The sequence below is a fragment of the Stigmatopora argus genome, chromosome 20 (assembly GCF_051989625.1).
Source record: "Stigmatopora argus isolate UIUO_Sarg chromosome 20, RoL_Sarg_1.0, whole genome shotgun sequence".
In the NCBI taxonomy this organism is placed as follows: Eukaryota; Metazoa; Chordata; class Actinopteri; order Syngnathiformes; family Syngnathidae; genus Stigmatopora; species Stigmatopora argus.
The window spans coordinates 5,454,693-5,467,520 of NC_135406.1; the positions used below are offsets into that span (position 1 = coordinate 5,454,693).

General features: G+C 41.9%; 2 protein-coding genes across 15 annotated transcripts in view; both read left to right on the forward strand.

Moving 5' to 3' along the window:
- Nucleotides 1-4,680, forward strand: part of nrxn2b (neurexin 2b) — a 390,097-nt gene extending 385,417 nt beyond the window's left edge. For 6 of the 13 annotated variants that reach the window (XM_077589542.1, XM_077589545.1, XM_077589544.1 and 3 more), the window contains 2 exons: nt 2,729-3,204; nt 3,302-4,680. In XM_077589542.1, coding sequence (XP_077445668.1) covers nt 2,729-3,204; nt 3,302-3,733 — 908 coding nt within the window. In that variant the 3' untranslated portion in view covers nt 3,734-4,680. Of the gene's footprint in view, nt 1-2,728 lie in introns of all 13 variants that reach the window. The other 7 variants (XM_077589547.1, XM_077589550.1, XM_077589549.1 and 4 more) reach the window with 2 other exon arrangements.
- A 1,495-nt stretch (nt 4,681-6,175) lies between these two features.
- Nucleotides 6,176-12,790, forward strand: LOC144065764 (calcium-binding protein 2). Of its 2 annotated transcripts, XM_077588853.1 has the most exons (10): nt 6,176-6,677; nt 6,746-7,232; nt 8,782-8,859; nt 8,932-8,994; nt 9,080-9,221; nt 9,324-9,354; nt 10,640-10,783; nt 10,855-10,964; nt 11,035-11,182; nt 12,664-12,790. In XM_077588853.1, exons 4-10 carry the CDS (start codon nt 8,933-8,935, stop codon nt 12,690-12,692), a joined length of 666 nt encoding a protein of 221 aa, XP_077444979.1. In that variant the 5' UTR covers nt 6,176-6,677; nt 6,746-7,232; nt 8,782-8,859; nt 8,932; the 3' UTR covers nt 12,693-12,790. The 2 variants fall into 2 exon arrangements, with proteins under 2 accessions (XP_077444979.1, XP_077444980.1); XM_077588854.1 differs by lacking the exon at nt 6,746-7,232.
- Nucleotides 12,791-12,828: the final 38 nt, after the last annotated feature.

The following is a 12,828-nucleotide window of genomic DNA, read 5'->3' on the forward strand; positions in this document are numbered from 1 at the left end:
TTAGATTAAAGATTTCACTTTTAGATTAAAGATCACATTTTTATATTACAGATTATTTTTTTAGATTACAGATTCAGATATAACACTTAAATTAAAGATCTCATTTTTAGATTACAGATTTAGATATAACACTTAGATTAAAGATTTCACTTTTATATTAAAGATCTCATTTTTAGATTACAGATTTAATTTTTAGATTACAGATTTAATTTTTAGATTACCGATTTAGATATAACACTTAAATTAAAGAGTTCACTTTTAGATTAAACATCTCATTTTTAGATTACAGATTTAGATATAACACTTAGATTAAAGATTTCACTTTTAGATTAAAGATCACATTTTTATATTACAGATTATTTTTTTAGATTACAGATTCAGATATAACACTTAAATTAAAGATCTCATTTTTAGATTACAGATTTAGATATAACACTTAGATTAAAGATTTCACTTTTATATTAAAGATCTCATTTTTAGATTACAGATTTAATTTTTAGATTACAGATTTAGATATAACACTTAAATTAAAGAGTTCACTTTTAGATTAAACATCTCATTTTTAGATTACAGATTGAGATATAACACTTAGGTTAAAGATTTCACTTTTAGATTAAAAAATCTCATTTTTCGATTACAGATTTAGATATAACACTTAGATTAAAGATCTCACTTTTAGATTAAAGATCTCATTTTGGAATTACAGATTTCATTATTAGATTACAGATTTAATTTTTAGATTACAGATTTAACATGTAGATTACATATTTACTTTTTAGATTACACATTTAACTTTTAGATTACAGATTCAATTTTTAGATTACACATTTAACTTTTAAATTACAGATTTAACTTTTAGATTACAGATTTAACATGTAGATTACAGATCTACTTTTAGATTACAGATTTAACATGTAGATTACAGATTTACTTTTAGATTGTAGATTTAACGTTTAGATTACACACTTAGATCTAACATTTAGATTAAAGAGTTCACTTGAAAAATTCAAGATTTCACTTTTAGATTAAAGAATTAGATTTAAGATTTTACTTTTAGATTTACGGTTTAGATATAATGTTTCCATTAAAGATTTCACTCTTAGATCTAGGGTTTATTCCTACGATTTGAAATTACCATTCACGATTCAGATTTTGCTCTTATTTAGAAAAAAATAACGGCGTGGTGGGAAATATGATCAAATTTTAACGTCTTTTTAACCCCGTGCCGCTTCCCAAACGGCGCCCCCTACCTGGGAACTACACCTGCGTTAAAGGGGTGGCTCCAAGTGTGTTTGAGGGCTGAAAGCGACCGGATCAAACCAGAACAAAAACCGTATGACAATTTAATTGGGCGTAACTTAAACGGTTGGATAAAGCAAAAAAAATACCCGCTGAAACCCAAACTAAACCCGCAAACGTTCACTTTGTGCCATTTTTGTTGCTACGAGGCGATTGCCGCCAAGGCAACCCACAACCCGCAAACACACCTGAGCCAAACGGGCCAATCAAATGTCATCGCCACGGAAACGAGCCTTTTTTTTTGGTTTCCATAAGTGAAAAATATGAAGAAAAAATATGCTTGTAAGTTTTGTTTTTTTCACAGCTCTCACATTTCTCTTCTCTTCAAGGCCTTCGGAAATATTCGGGTTATTTTTCTGAAATTTCTGTGGCTTTGAATGCATAAAAAAATGATTAAAAAATGTTTTTTTCGTGGGGGTGGGGGCTGAGCTGACCCGAGGCGGGAGTCCCTACCCTACTCTTTCTGACCTTTCACCCCAAGTCAAAAAAATTGGTGATTTAATGCTTTTTTTCCTCTTCTGACCATGTTTTTATTATGAAATGAACAACCCCCTCCCCCTTACCGTGACCCCACCCCACCGCTCAAATTTGCATCCGGTCCAAACCGCTTCTATTTCACTTTAACGTTTGCTAAAACGCTTTTATTTGCCGGAAAAGCTAACGTCAAATCTAACCGTAGCGTGCTAACGAATTAGATTAGCGGTAGCTAATTGAAAAATGACTCACCTCTGCTTTCTGGTGGGGGGAGGGGGTCTGGATTGGTTAGCTAATGACTGTTTTGACGTTTCCGCTAGCTTAACGCGAAGCTAATTTAAAAAAAAAACAAAAAAAATGCTACATGCTAGCCCTTAAGGCCAAATCGAAGCCCCCTTTTTTCACGACAATTTGGCAGAGGGACCCTCGAGGTAGAAGATGCACGAGTGGAGGTAAAGAAGGGAGGGGGGGATGTTGATCAATATTTCAGAACAATCTTACACAGCTTTCTTTTTGTAATTTTTTTTTCATGCAAAAATCATGCGGCCAATTTGTTGATGTAAGTGACCTGAACCTCGTGGTTTGCTATCTTTCTCAACCAATCACAGTAGACATACCAGAGTGCTAGGCTAGGCTAGGCTAGGCTAGGTTAGGTTAGCCTTATGTGTAGATTAGCAGATATTTAGATCATGTTCAGTGTCGTTTGTAATCTGCTTTTTACTTGTAGAACTGACATAGGATGTAGCGCTAACACAGGTTTAGCATCAAGCTTTAGCATCTTGTGTTGATTAGGCTCAGTCGGAAGTTAGTGTAAATAAACTAACAAGATAGTTAGATGAGTAAAAACCCACATCATGTGATGTTTATACTAATCCTGCTTCTGTTTCGTGTGGTGTTCAAGTACCGTCTGGAATTCTGACCCCTTTTCCCACCCGCTCTCTCTTTCTTGTCCTAGGAGGGGAAATAGTCTTGCCCATTATAACGGTGGACTCGATAGACCCCCCTTCCGTGGCTACCCTCTACCCGGTCCTCCCTCAGCCCCCGACCACTTACCGCCCTTTCCTCACTTTACTCGAAACCACCAAAGAGTCGCTCCCCTTACCCAACATGCGCCCCCCGTGCCCCCTGGACCAGGACGACTGCGATGTGGAGGCGTCCTCGTACGGCTCGGGCGAGATGACCGAGTCGGACGACGAGGACTATTACAAAAATTCCCCCCTGGTTACCGAGCGGACCGTCCTCCCCCCGCCCCCGGCCGCCGAGGGCCAAAGCCCCCGTGACGGCCATTTCTCCCACTTCCCTCCCGAGCGCCGCCCACCCGTGTCCTCCGCCCCCACGGCGGCGGACCCCGATCAGCTCAGCCCCCGCCTCAAGCCGGCCGGCGGCAACGGCAACAACATCCCGGCCGGGAAAATGAACACTCGGGATCAGGTGCTGCTGCCGCCGGCCCACCCCTCGTCGGACCCGGTCCAGCGCCGAGCCCCGGGGGTAACCTACAACCCTGATTTCCCCCACGTTCCCACTCCAGACCCCACGTCCCCGGAGCGAGGTTTGCCGGGCGCCGTCGAGGTGCAACAGTCCAGCAGCACGACGGGGATGGTGGTGGGCATCGTCGCCGCCGCCGCCCTGTGCATCCTCATCCTCCTCTACGCCATGTACAAGTACCGCAACCGCGACGAAGGTTCCTACCAGGTGGACCAGAGCCGCAATTACATCAGCAACTCGGCTACACAGAGCAACGGCACTCTGGTCAAGGAGAAGCCGCCGAACGCAGCCAAGACGGCGCCGAAGAACAAAAAAAACAAAGACAAAGAGTACTACGTCTGAGAGCGCCGCCGCCGCTACGCACCGAGGCAGACACCGAGAGAGGCGTGGAAATGTCACCAGGCCGGGGAACGCCAACTCCGGACATTTTTTTGCCGTTGAAGGAGGTTACATTTCGGCCCTCCCATCGGTTTGAGTTCAATCTCTCGTACTGTACAGAAGCACCATCAAGTATCCTTCGTTAACAGTATCCGCCGCCGTCTCTCTCCACGCTCTGCCTCAGCAGGTGGCGCTCTGCCGTGTTTCAAGCATGTAGTATTCATCGAGGACAAAGACCCAAACTTACTTAATTTCCGTGGAGTGCTGAGAAAACAACGAAAAAAAACAAAAAAACACTAAAACACAGTAGCAATTTACCGCCAAAACCGCCAAGGCGGACTGGCTAAAACTCTGTTTGGTCCGCCTCCCCCCGGCAGAGAAACTTTCTCCACGGCGACCGATCCATTCGGAGTTGGTAACCCGGGACGGCCAAGGTAAAACGTGTGGACAGACGTTGGCCGAGACCGCGTAGCTGTGACTCTGTCGTCGTCCGAACCATTTCATTGCCTAAAATCGGCCGGTCCGGAACGGGACGTACTCTAGTGTTCCGGTTTTTTTTTCTCAGCTCGATGAAAAGAAGACAACTGTACCGCCATGAGTTTAAAAAAAAATGCTGAAAAAAGTTTGTGAAATGTCTAAATATTTGCCATGGCAAACCTGTTTCCTCCTAACGATTCTTCCCGTTTGCGAAAAATAGAAAAAAATCCACCGTTCTGGGCGATGAGGAACATCTTTTTGTTGTTATTGGTTTGCCGTCGGTAAATCTGAGGTTTGTACGTCTCCATCATGCTTCCCCTATTGTTTGTCCGCCGACCTTTTTTGTTGCCTGTCCCGTTTTTCCACCCGACTGTTTTCTAATAATTGCTTTTTTTTTTAAATCTGCTGTCACTTTTTTTCTAACTCCGCCCCAATCCATAACAGCCCCGCCCCCCACACCCCAATAGCTTCCTGTTCTTTCTAAATGTTATTGTAAAGTGTTCCAGTGAGATGACTCTAAATATGTGTACATTAACAGAGGGAATACACTTGGTTATATACTTCTTACTTCCTGTGTGATGCGGTTTGTTTATCAAATCCGTGCTCAATAGGGTTGGAGTCAGGGTTATACTTCAGGTGCACCTAAAATTTAAGCAAGCAGTACTTTTAAGGGGCACTTTTGCTTACGTTTTAGAGAATTTATCAGTATCATTACTACTTCAACAGCTCCATCAAGTCAATCTGTAAATCAACTCCTATTATTATTACTACTACTACTACTACTGCTCCATCTAGTGGATATTCGGACACAACCCACTACTACTACAGCTCCAGCAAGTTCGTGTATAAGACCCCCCTCACCACTACTACTATCACTACTACTACTGCAGCTCCATCTAGTTGATATATATTACACAACTCACTACTACTACTACAACAACAGCTCCATCTAGTGGATATTCGGACACAACATACTACTACTACAGCTCCCTTTAGTGGGTATGTAACACAACCCACCACTATAGCTCCCTGTAATGGATCTGTAACACAACCCACTACTACGACTACAGCTCCATCTAGGGGATCTATAACAAAACCAACTACTACTACTACAGCTCCATCTAGTGGATACTCGGAGACAACCCACTATTACTACTACGGCTCCCTCGAGTGATATGACGCAACCTACTACTACACTTCCCTCTTGTGGCTCTGTAACACAACCCACAACTACTACAGTTCCATCGAGTAGATCTGTAACGCAACCAACGACTACTACAGCTCCATCTAGTGAATCTATAACACAATCCATTACTACTACAGCACCATCTAGTGGATCTGAAACACAACCCACTACTACTACAGCGCAATTTAGGGGATCTGAAACACAACCCACTACTATTACTACAACTCCATCTAGTGGATATTCGGACACAACCCACTACTATTACTACAGCTCCTTCTAGTGGATATTCGGACACAACCCACTACTACAGTTCCATCGAGATCTGTAACACAACCGACGACTACTACAGCTCCATCTAGTGAATCTATAACACAATCCATTACTACTACAGCACCATCTAGTGGATCTGAAACACAACCCACTACTACTACAGCGCAATTTAGGGGATCTCAAACACAACCCACTACTATTACTACAGCTCCATCTAGTGGATATTCGGACACAACCCACTACTACTACAGCTCCCTCGAGTGGATATATGACACAACCCACTACTACAGTTCCATCGAGTAGATCTGTAACACAACCAACTACTACTACAGCTCCATCTAGTGAATCTATAACAACCCATTACTACTACAGCGCCATCTAGTGGATCTGAAACACAACCCACTACTACTACAGTTCCATCGAGTAGATCTGTAACACAACCGACTACTACAGCTCCATCTAGTGAATCTATAACACAACCCATTACTACTACAGCACCATCTAGTGGATCTGAAACACAACCCACTACTACATCGCCATCTAGGGGATCTGAAAAACAACCCACTACTATTACTACAGCTCCCTCGAGTGGATATATGGCACAACCCACTACTACATCGCCATCTAGGGGATCTGAAAAACAACCCACTACTATTACTACAGCTCCCTCGAGTGGATATATGGCACAACCCACTACTACAGTTCCATCGAGTAGATCTGTAACACAACCGACTACTACTACAGCTCCATCTAGTGAATCTATAACACAACCCACTACTACTACAGCGCCATCTAGTTGATCTATAACCTAACCCACTACTACTACCGCTCCATCTAGTAGATCTATAACACAACCCACTACTACTACTACAGCTCAATCTAGAGGATCTGAACCACAACCCACTACTACTACTACCACCAACCACCATGACTGCAACTTCATAATCTACCAGTATTTTAGTATCCCTTTTGGAGACCCCTACACGCAAATCTGGGGCTGACTGACAACACCTTTGCAAACGAGCCTAATCCCCAGGTGTATTGATTAAAAGGGGGACGAAGACGGACAATAAAGAAGAATTCCAAGAGGCTACGAAGGAAAATCCGGGTACGAACCGTTGTCATTCTGTTTATATTTTGTTTAAAAAGCCCAGTTTTAAATGTGTTCCTGTGCAGTTTAGAGGATTTGGTCATCCCTCCCTCACTATTTGGGCGCAGTTACCATGGCAACCACCGGCCTCGTCCTCCAGAGAATGTTATGGATGAATGCAAAGGGAGACGCGGTATTGTCTACAACCCAAAGACAAAGCTTCGCCAAATTAGTCACGGTTCATTTTGCAATAATCCTTCACATTTTTTTAACGCGTTCTTTTAATATTGCTTATTCGGGAAGAACTGACGTTCAAACAAAAACTGGGGAAACGTCACTTTGGGGGATTTTAATCCGCTGGGCAAAACCATATGGGACTTGACGTTGAGCCACAATTATAAATCACTCATATGTCACTAATTATAACTCCATAAATATAACCAGCCCATCTGTAAACGGCAAAGAAATAATTGCGGCATGTGTCACTTTAACTCCAGGAGGCGTCCAATCCTTTTGAAGTGTCAGGCTGCCAGCGAATTAATTTCTACTATTAACTCCACTGTCCAATTTTTGGTGAGATACAAACTGTTGGCGCCCTCGTGTGGTCAGTTTCTGGCGTTGTCACTTCACTCTGCCGTAGATAAGTCTTATTTAATAGATTCACTCATTTTAAAAATAACAAAATGGAGGATTTTTCCTTCCCAATACATGTGGATATGGACAATCTATGATTTTTTTATTATTTTTAAGGACAACTAGTAACTGGTAAAAGGTAAGATGGTGGTGCCTTGAGCGAACAATGGCAGGAACAAGTGAGTTTTATTTTTTGTCTTGAATTTCATTCCTAGACGTCAAAATAAATTTGGTTTCGCGTTTTATTTTGTAATAACCGGCCGCATCATCTTGTGTTATGGCGTTTCGTCTTCGTCACCTTGCAGTTTCGTGCATGTCAAGTCTAATTTGTGCGCATATAAGCTGTACCCTTGATTCTGTCATCATTTTTTTTGTTAAAAACACGGCTTATATGCGACAAAATACGGTAACTATCGCGGAACTCCAATTGAAAATACTTGATCACTAGTTTACAAGCCGCTGTTTCTGGACATCGCCACATTTTTTTCTTATTTGTGCGCATATAAGCCGTACCCTTGATTCTGTCATCATTTTTTTGAGTTACAAATATGGCTTATATGCGAGAAAATACGGTAACTGTCGCGGAACTCCAATCAAAAATACTCGATCACTAGTTTACAAGCCGCCGTTTCTGGACATTGCCGCTTATTTTCTAATTTGTGCGCATATAAGCCGTACCCTTGATTCTGTCATCATTTTTTAGTTACAAATAAGGCTTATATGCGAGAAAATACGGTAACTGTTGCAGAACTCCAATTGAAAATACTTGATCACTAGTTTACAAGCCGCTGTTTCTGGACATCGACGCTTATTTTCTAATTTGTGCGCATATAAGCCGTACCCTTGATTCTGTCATAATTTTTTGTGAGTTACAAATACGGCTTATATGCGAGAAAATACCGTAACTGTCACGGAACTCCAACCAAAACTACTCGATCACTAGTTTACAAGCCGCCGTTTCTGGATATCACCGCTATTTTCTAATTTGTGCGCATATAAGCCATACCCTTGATTCAATCATAATTTTTTTAGTGACAAATAAGGCTTATATGCGAGAAAATACGGTAACTATCGCGGAACTCCAATCGAAAATACTCGATCACTAGTTTACAAGCCGCCGTTTCTGGACATTGCCGCTTATTTTCTAATTTGTGCGCATATAAGCCGTACCCTTGATTCTGTCATCATTTTTTTTTGTTAAAAACATGGCTTATATGCGAGAAAATACGGTAACTCCAATCGAAAATACTCGATCACTACTTTACAAGCCGCTGTTTCTGGACATCACCGCTTTTTTTCTAATTTGTGCGCATATAAGCCGTACCCTTGATTAAATCATCATTTTTTTAGTTGCAAATAAGGCTTATATGCAAGAAAATATGGTAGTTAGATGCTTTTTGGTTGAAGGGTTGGCAAGCTGGCCATGTTTTGCTTTATTTGGCACGTTCAGCCGTGCTAATTAGCTGCTAAGCTTCTCTGATGGAAGCAGGTCAAGAAGTTTACACTCACAGGAGATCAGAGAGCGACGGAAAAGAGGACAGCTCTGCCCTGGTTGGACACATGAAAGGTAAGGAAGGACGTAGGACATTTGGTTGGGAGTCCACCTTCCCTAAATGTCCAGTTTTTTTTTTTAATTCAGCATGTCCAAGGCGGGAGAGAGAACAGCGTCCACCACTTCTGCAGAATCCACGTCAACAAATGGGTACCTTTTATCTATTTTTGGTTTGTTTTGAATTTGTTGCGCTGTACGGAAATTGAAGGATTAGCCATGATGTGTTTTGGTCCAGAAAAAGTGGAGCGTCTTCTTCCGAGTCGACGCCGTCGGGGTCGGTGTCCGAAACGCCGAAAAAGTCCTCCAAAAAGTCCAAGAAAAACAATGAGAGCATGAACAAAGTCTACAATTCGGTGCTGAATAGCGTTTTTGGTGCTGTGAGTTTCGTTGGGGTTTGGGTTTGGGTTTTTAGCAGTAGAATATAAGTCAAATATGTTTAAAAAAATATTTCTCTTAAAAATGTGTTCATTTTTCAACAGGAGAGAGAATTAGCTCAAGGTGAATTAGATGGTAAGTTATTTTTTAATATTAAAAATGTCGCATTTGTGCTAATTGATTTGTCATTAACAACATTTTTTTACGTTTTTGTGTTGAGATCAAATTAGGAAAAAACATTCTGAAATCTGTTTCCAAGTTGTTTACATTTAAAAAAACAAAATGGAGGCAAATCAGGAAACAATTTTTAATTCTACAAATATATTCAGTATTTTCGATGCTAATATGAATATTTCCCGCTGAAATTAATTGGTTCCAGACTTTTTTTGTAAGCAGAGCAGTACTTTATATGTAAATTCTCACACTATCAACTGAACCCTTTAAAATGTCCCAATCTGTAAGAAAGATGTGAGAAATACAAACACTCTCCTACTTACGAACGAGTTAGGTTCCGAGCGATTGTTCATAAGTTGAATTTGTTTGTAAGTTGATTCAGTGCTATATTTTGTATTATAATTTATGTTTAAGGCCTATATAAGTATATTGAAGGTTTATATAAGTGCATTTGTATGTTTAAGGCTTGTATAAGTAACACACATTGGTTTGTACTGAAAAAAACATTTAATAAAATGGAGAGAATATGTACAGTACTGTATAGAGAGAGAGAGATTTATGTCTTAGAAACTGGCCGAAAGAAGCGATCTAACGACGATTGCACAGTTTTCTTCTTTTTTTCATCATAAATGATGCGGTAGCACTGTATGGCATCATTCAAACTTTGTGCAACGTTCAATATTTGGGTCCTGCTGCTCGATCTTTCTGTTTATAAATGGTACTGACGGTCGAACGATTCAAGTTGTATGCCCGTGCAACGCTCACCACTCTCACGCACATCAAGCTTTGTTATTATTGCCACTCGTTTCAAATGAAATGGCTTGCCTCTTCCTTGCACCTCCCTCAATAGAAGCCTTTCGCTTTTTACCAACCATATTCAATAATGGATGCACGAGATATTTAATGATACAAATGAAAAAGGTTCTTTGCGCACTGGAGATACGTTCACGCACTTCCGCATTGCAACGAATTGGACAGAAGAAGGTAGATGCTGGGTGAGCTGAGCTCTCACAGCGCCAGGCGTCGGTATTAGCGGCGGAAAGAAGCACTACTCGGAAAAAAATACAAAATCGAACTTACGAACATTTTTCGACATAAACGCAATTTGCAGACATGTTCGTATGTACCGTTGTTCGTAAGTCGTATGTTCGTAAGTAGGGGATCGTCTGTACACACTCTATTCCGAGGTTGTTGACCACATCGTAGCCGAATTAAAGATTTAAGCGCATTAATCGACTCCTTTCAGAGCTCCAAGAAGCCTTCAAGGAGTTTGACTACGACCAAGATGGCTACCTGAACTACAAAGATGTGGCCGAATGCATGAGGACCATGGGCTACATGCCCACCGAAATGGAGCTCCTGGAGATCGTGCAGCAAATCAAAATGCGAAGTGAGTCTTTTCATTTTCGTCAGGTTTTTTTTGCGCCAGGAGATGTAAGAACCTGGTTCTCCCCTCCGTAGTGGGTGGGCTCATGGATTTTGAGGACTTTACGGAACTCATGGGGCCCAGGATGATGGGGGAAACTGCTGACATGCTGGGACTGAAGGAACTCCAATCGGCGTTCCTGCAGGTGGGCGTCTGATTTGCGGGAAGTGCGATTTTTCGTGAAAATTGACTGATTTTGTTGTGGGGCTGCAAAGTTCGACTTGGATGGGGATGGGAAGATCAACCAGGAGGAGATGAAGGAAGCTGCCAAGGGCCTGCTGGGGGAGAAGCTGAAGAAAGGGGAGCTGGAGGAAATCCTCAAGGAGTTGGACATCAACGCAGATGGCAACATTGATTTCGAAGGTGAAATTGGGGATCAATGACCATATTTTCCGCACTCTAAGGCGCACACCTTATGTACTACTGCAGCTCCATCTAGTTGATGTATAACACAACCCGCTACTACTACTACAGCTCTGTCAAGTGGATGTAAAACACAACCTCCTCCTACTACTACAGCTCCATCTAGTTGATATATAACACAACCCTGTACTACTACTACATCCCCAGCAAGTTCATGTAGAAGACCCCCCTCACCACCACTACTACTACTACAGCTCCTAGTTGATGTATAACACAACCTCCTACTACTGCAGCTCCGCCGAGTATAACACAACCTCCGCCTACTCCTACCACTACAGCTCTATCTAGTTGATGTATAACACAACCCTGTACTACTACTACATCTCCAGCAAGTTTATGTATAGGACCCCCCCTCACCACTTCTACTACTGCAGCTCCATCTAGTTGATGTATAACACAACCCCCTACTACTACTACAGCTCTGTCGAGTGGATGTATAACACAATCTCCTCCTACTACTACTACAGCTCCATCTAGTTGATATATAACACAACCCTGTACTACTACATCCCCAGCAAGTTCATGTATAAGACCCTCCTCACCATCAATACTACAGCTCCATCTAGTTGATGTATAACACAACCCCCTACTACTGCAGCTCCGCCGAGTATAAACAACATCCTCCTCCTCCTCCTACTCCTACTACTACAGCTCCATCTAGTTGATATATAACACAACCCTGTACTACTACTACATCTCCAGCAAGTTTATGTATAAGACCCCCCACCACCACTTCTACTACTACAGCTCCATCTAGTTGATGTATAACACAACTCCCTACTACTACTACAGCTCTATCGAGTCGATGTATAACACAACCTCCTCCTCCTCCTACTACAGCTCCATCTAGTTGATGTATAACACAACCCCCTACTACTACTACATCCCCAGTAAGTTCATGTATAAGACCCCCCTCACAACCACTACTACTACTACAGCTCCATCTAGTTGATGTATAACACCACCCCATACTACTACTAGTACATCTCCAGCAAGTTCATGTATAAGACCCCCCCTCACCACTACTACTATCACTACTACAGCTCCATCGAGTGGATGGATAACACACCATTAACCACTTCTGCTGGCACTACTACTGCCGCTCCATTTAGTTGATGTCTAACACAACCCCCTACTACTATTACCGCTCCAATTAGTGGATCTGTAGCACAACCCCCTCCTACTACTACTAATAGTACTACAGCACCTGCATTTAGTGGTTCTCTAACACGAACTACATCTGCTCCATCTGGTGAATGTATAACACAACCCCCTACTACTCCTACCACCATGACTGCACCTTATAATCTGGTGCGCCTTTTATATGACAAAAAAAATAAGATGGGCGCCTTACACTGCGTAAAATACGGTACTATGCCCTCTCCCCCTTGTTCACTCAATTTGTTTCTACTCCTCCCTAGAATTTGTTATGATGCTGTCCATCCGCTAAAGTGGAACACGAGTACAGAATCAACTAACGACAATAATCCATCCAGGCCTCGGATTGAAAATGTTTTGCTATTTTAATAAAGAAATCTGAAAAACTGCCTTTCCGACTGTTGTTTTGATAGAGAAACGAGTACTTG

Bases quoted from the DNA above. Each gene is read 5' to 3' on its own strand.
- LOC144065764 (XM_077588853.1), top strand. From the start codon at position 8,933: ATGTCCAAGGCGGGAGAGAGAACAGCGTCCACCACTTCTGCAGAATCC. The intron at 9,355-10,639 runs GTAAGTTATTTT...GACTCCTTTCAG, and splicing joins AGCTCAAGGTGAATTAGATG to AGCTCCAAGAAGCCTTCAAG. The intron at 10,784-10,854 runs GTGAGTCTTTTC...TCCCCTCCGTAG, and splicing joins GCAGCAAATCAAAATGCGAA to TGGGTGGGCTCATGGATTTT.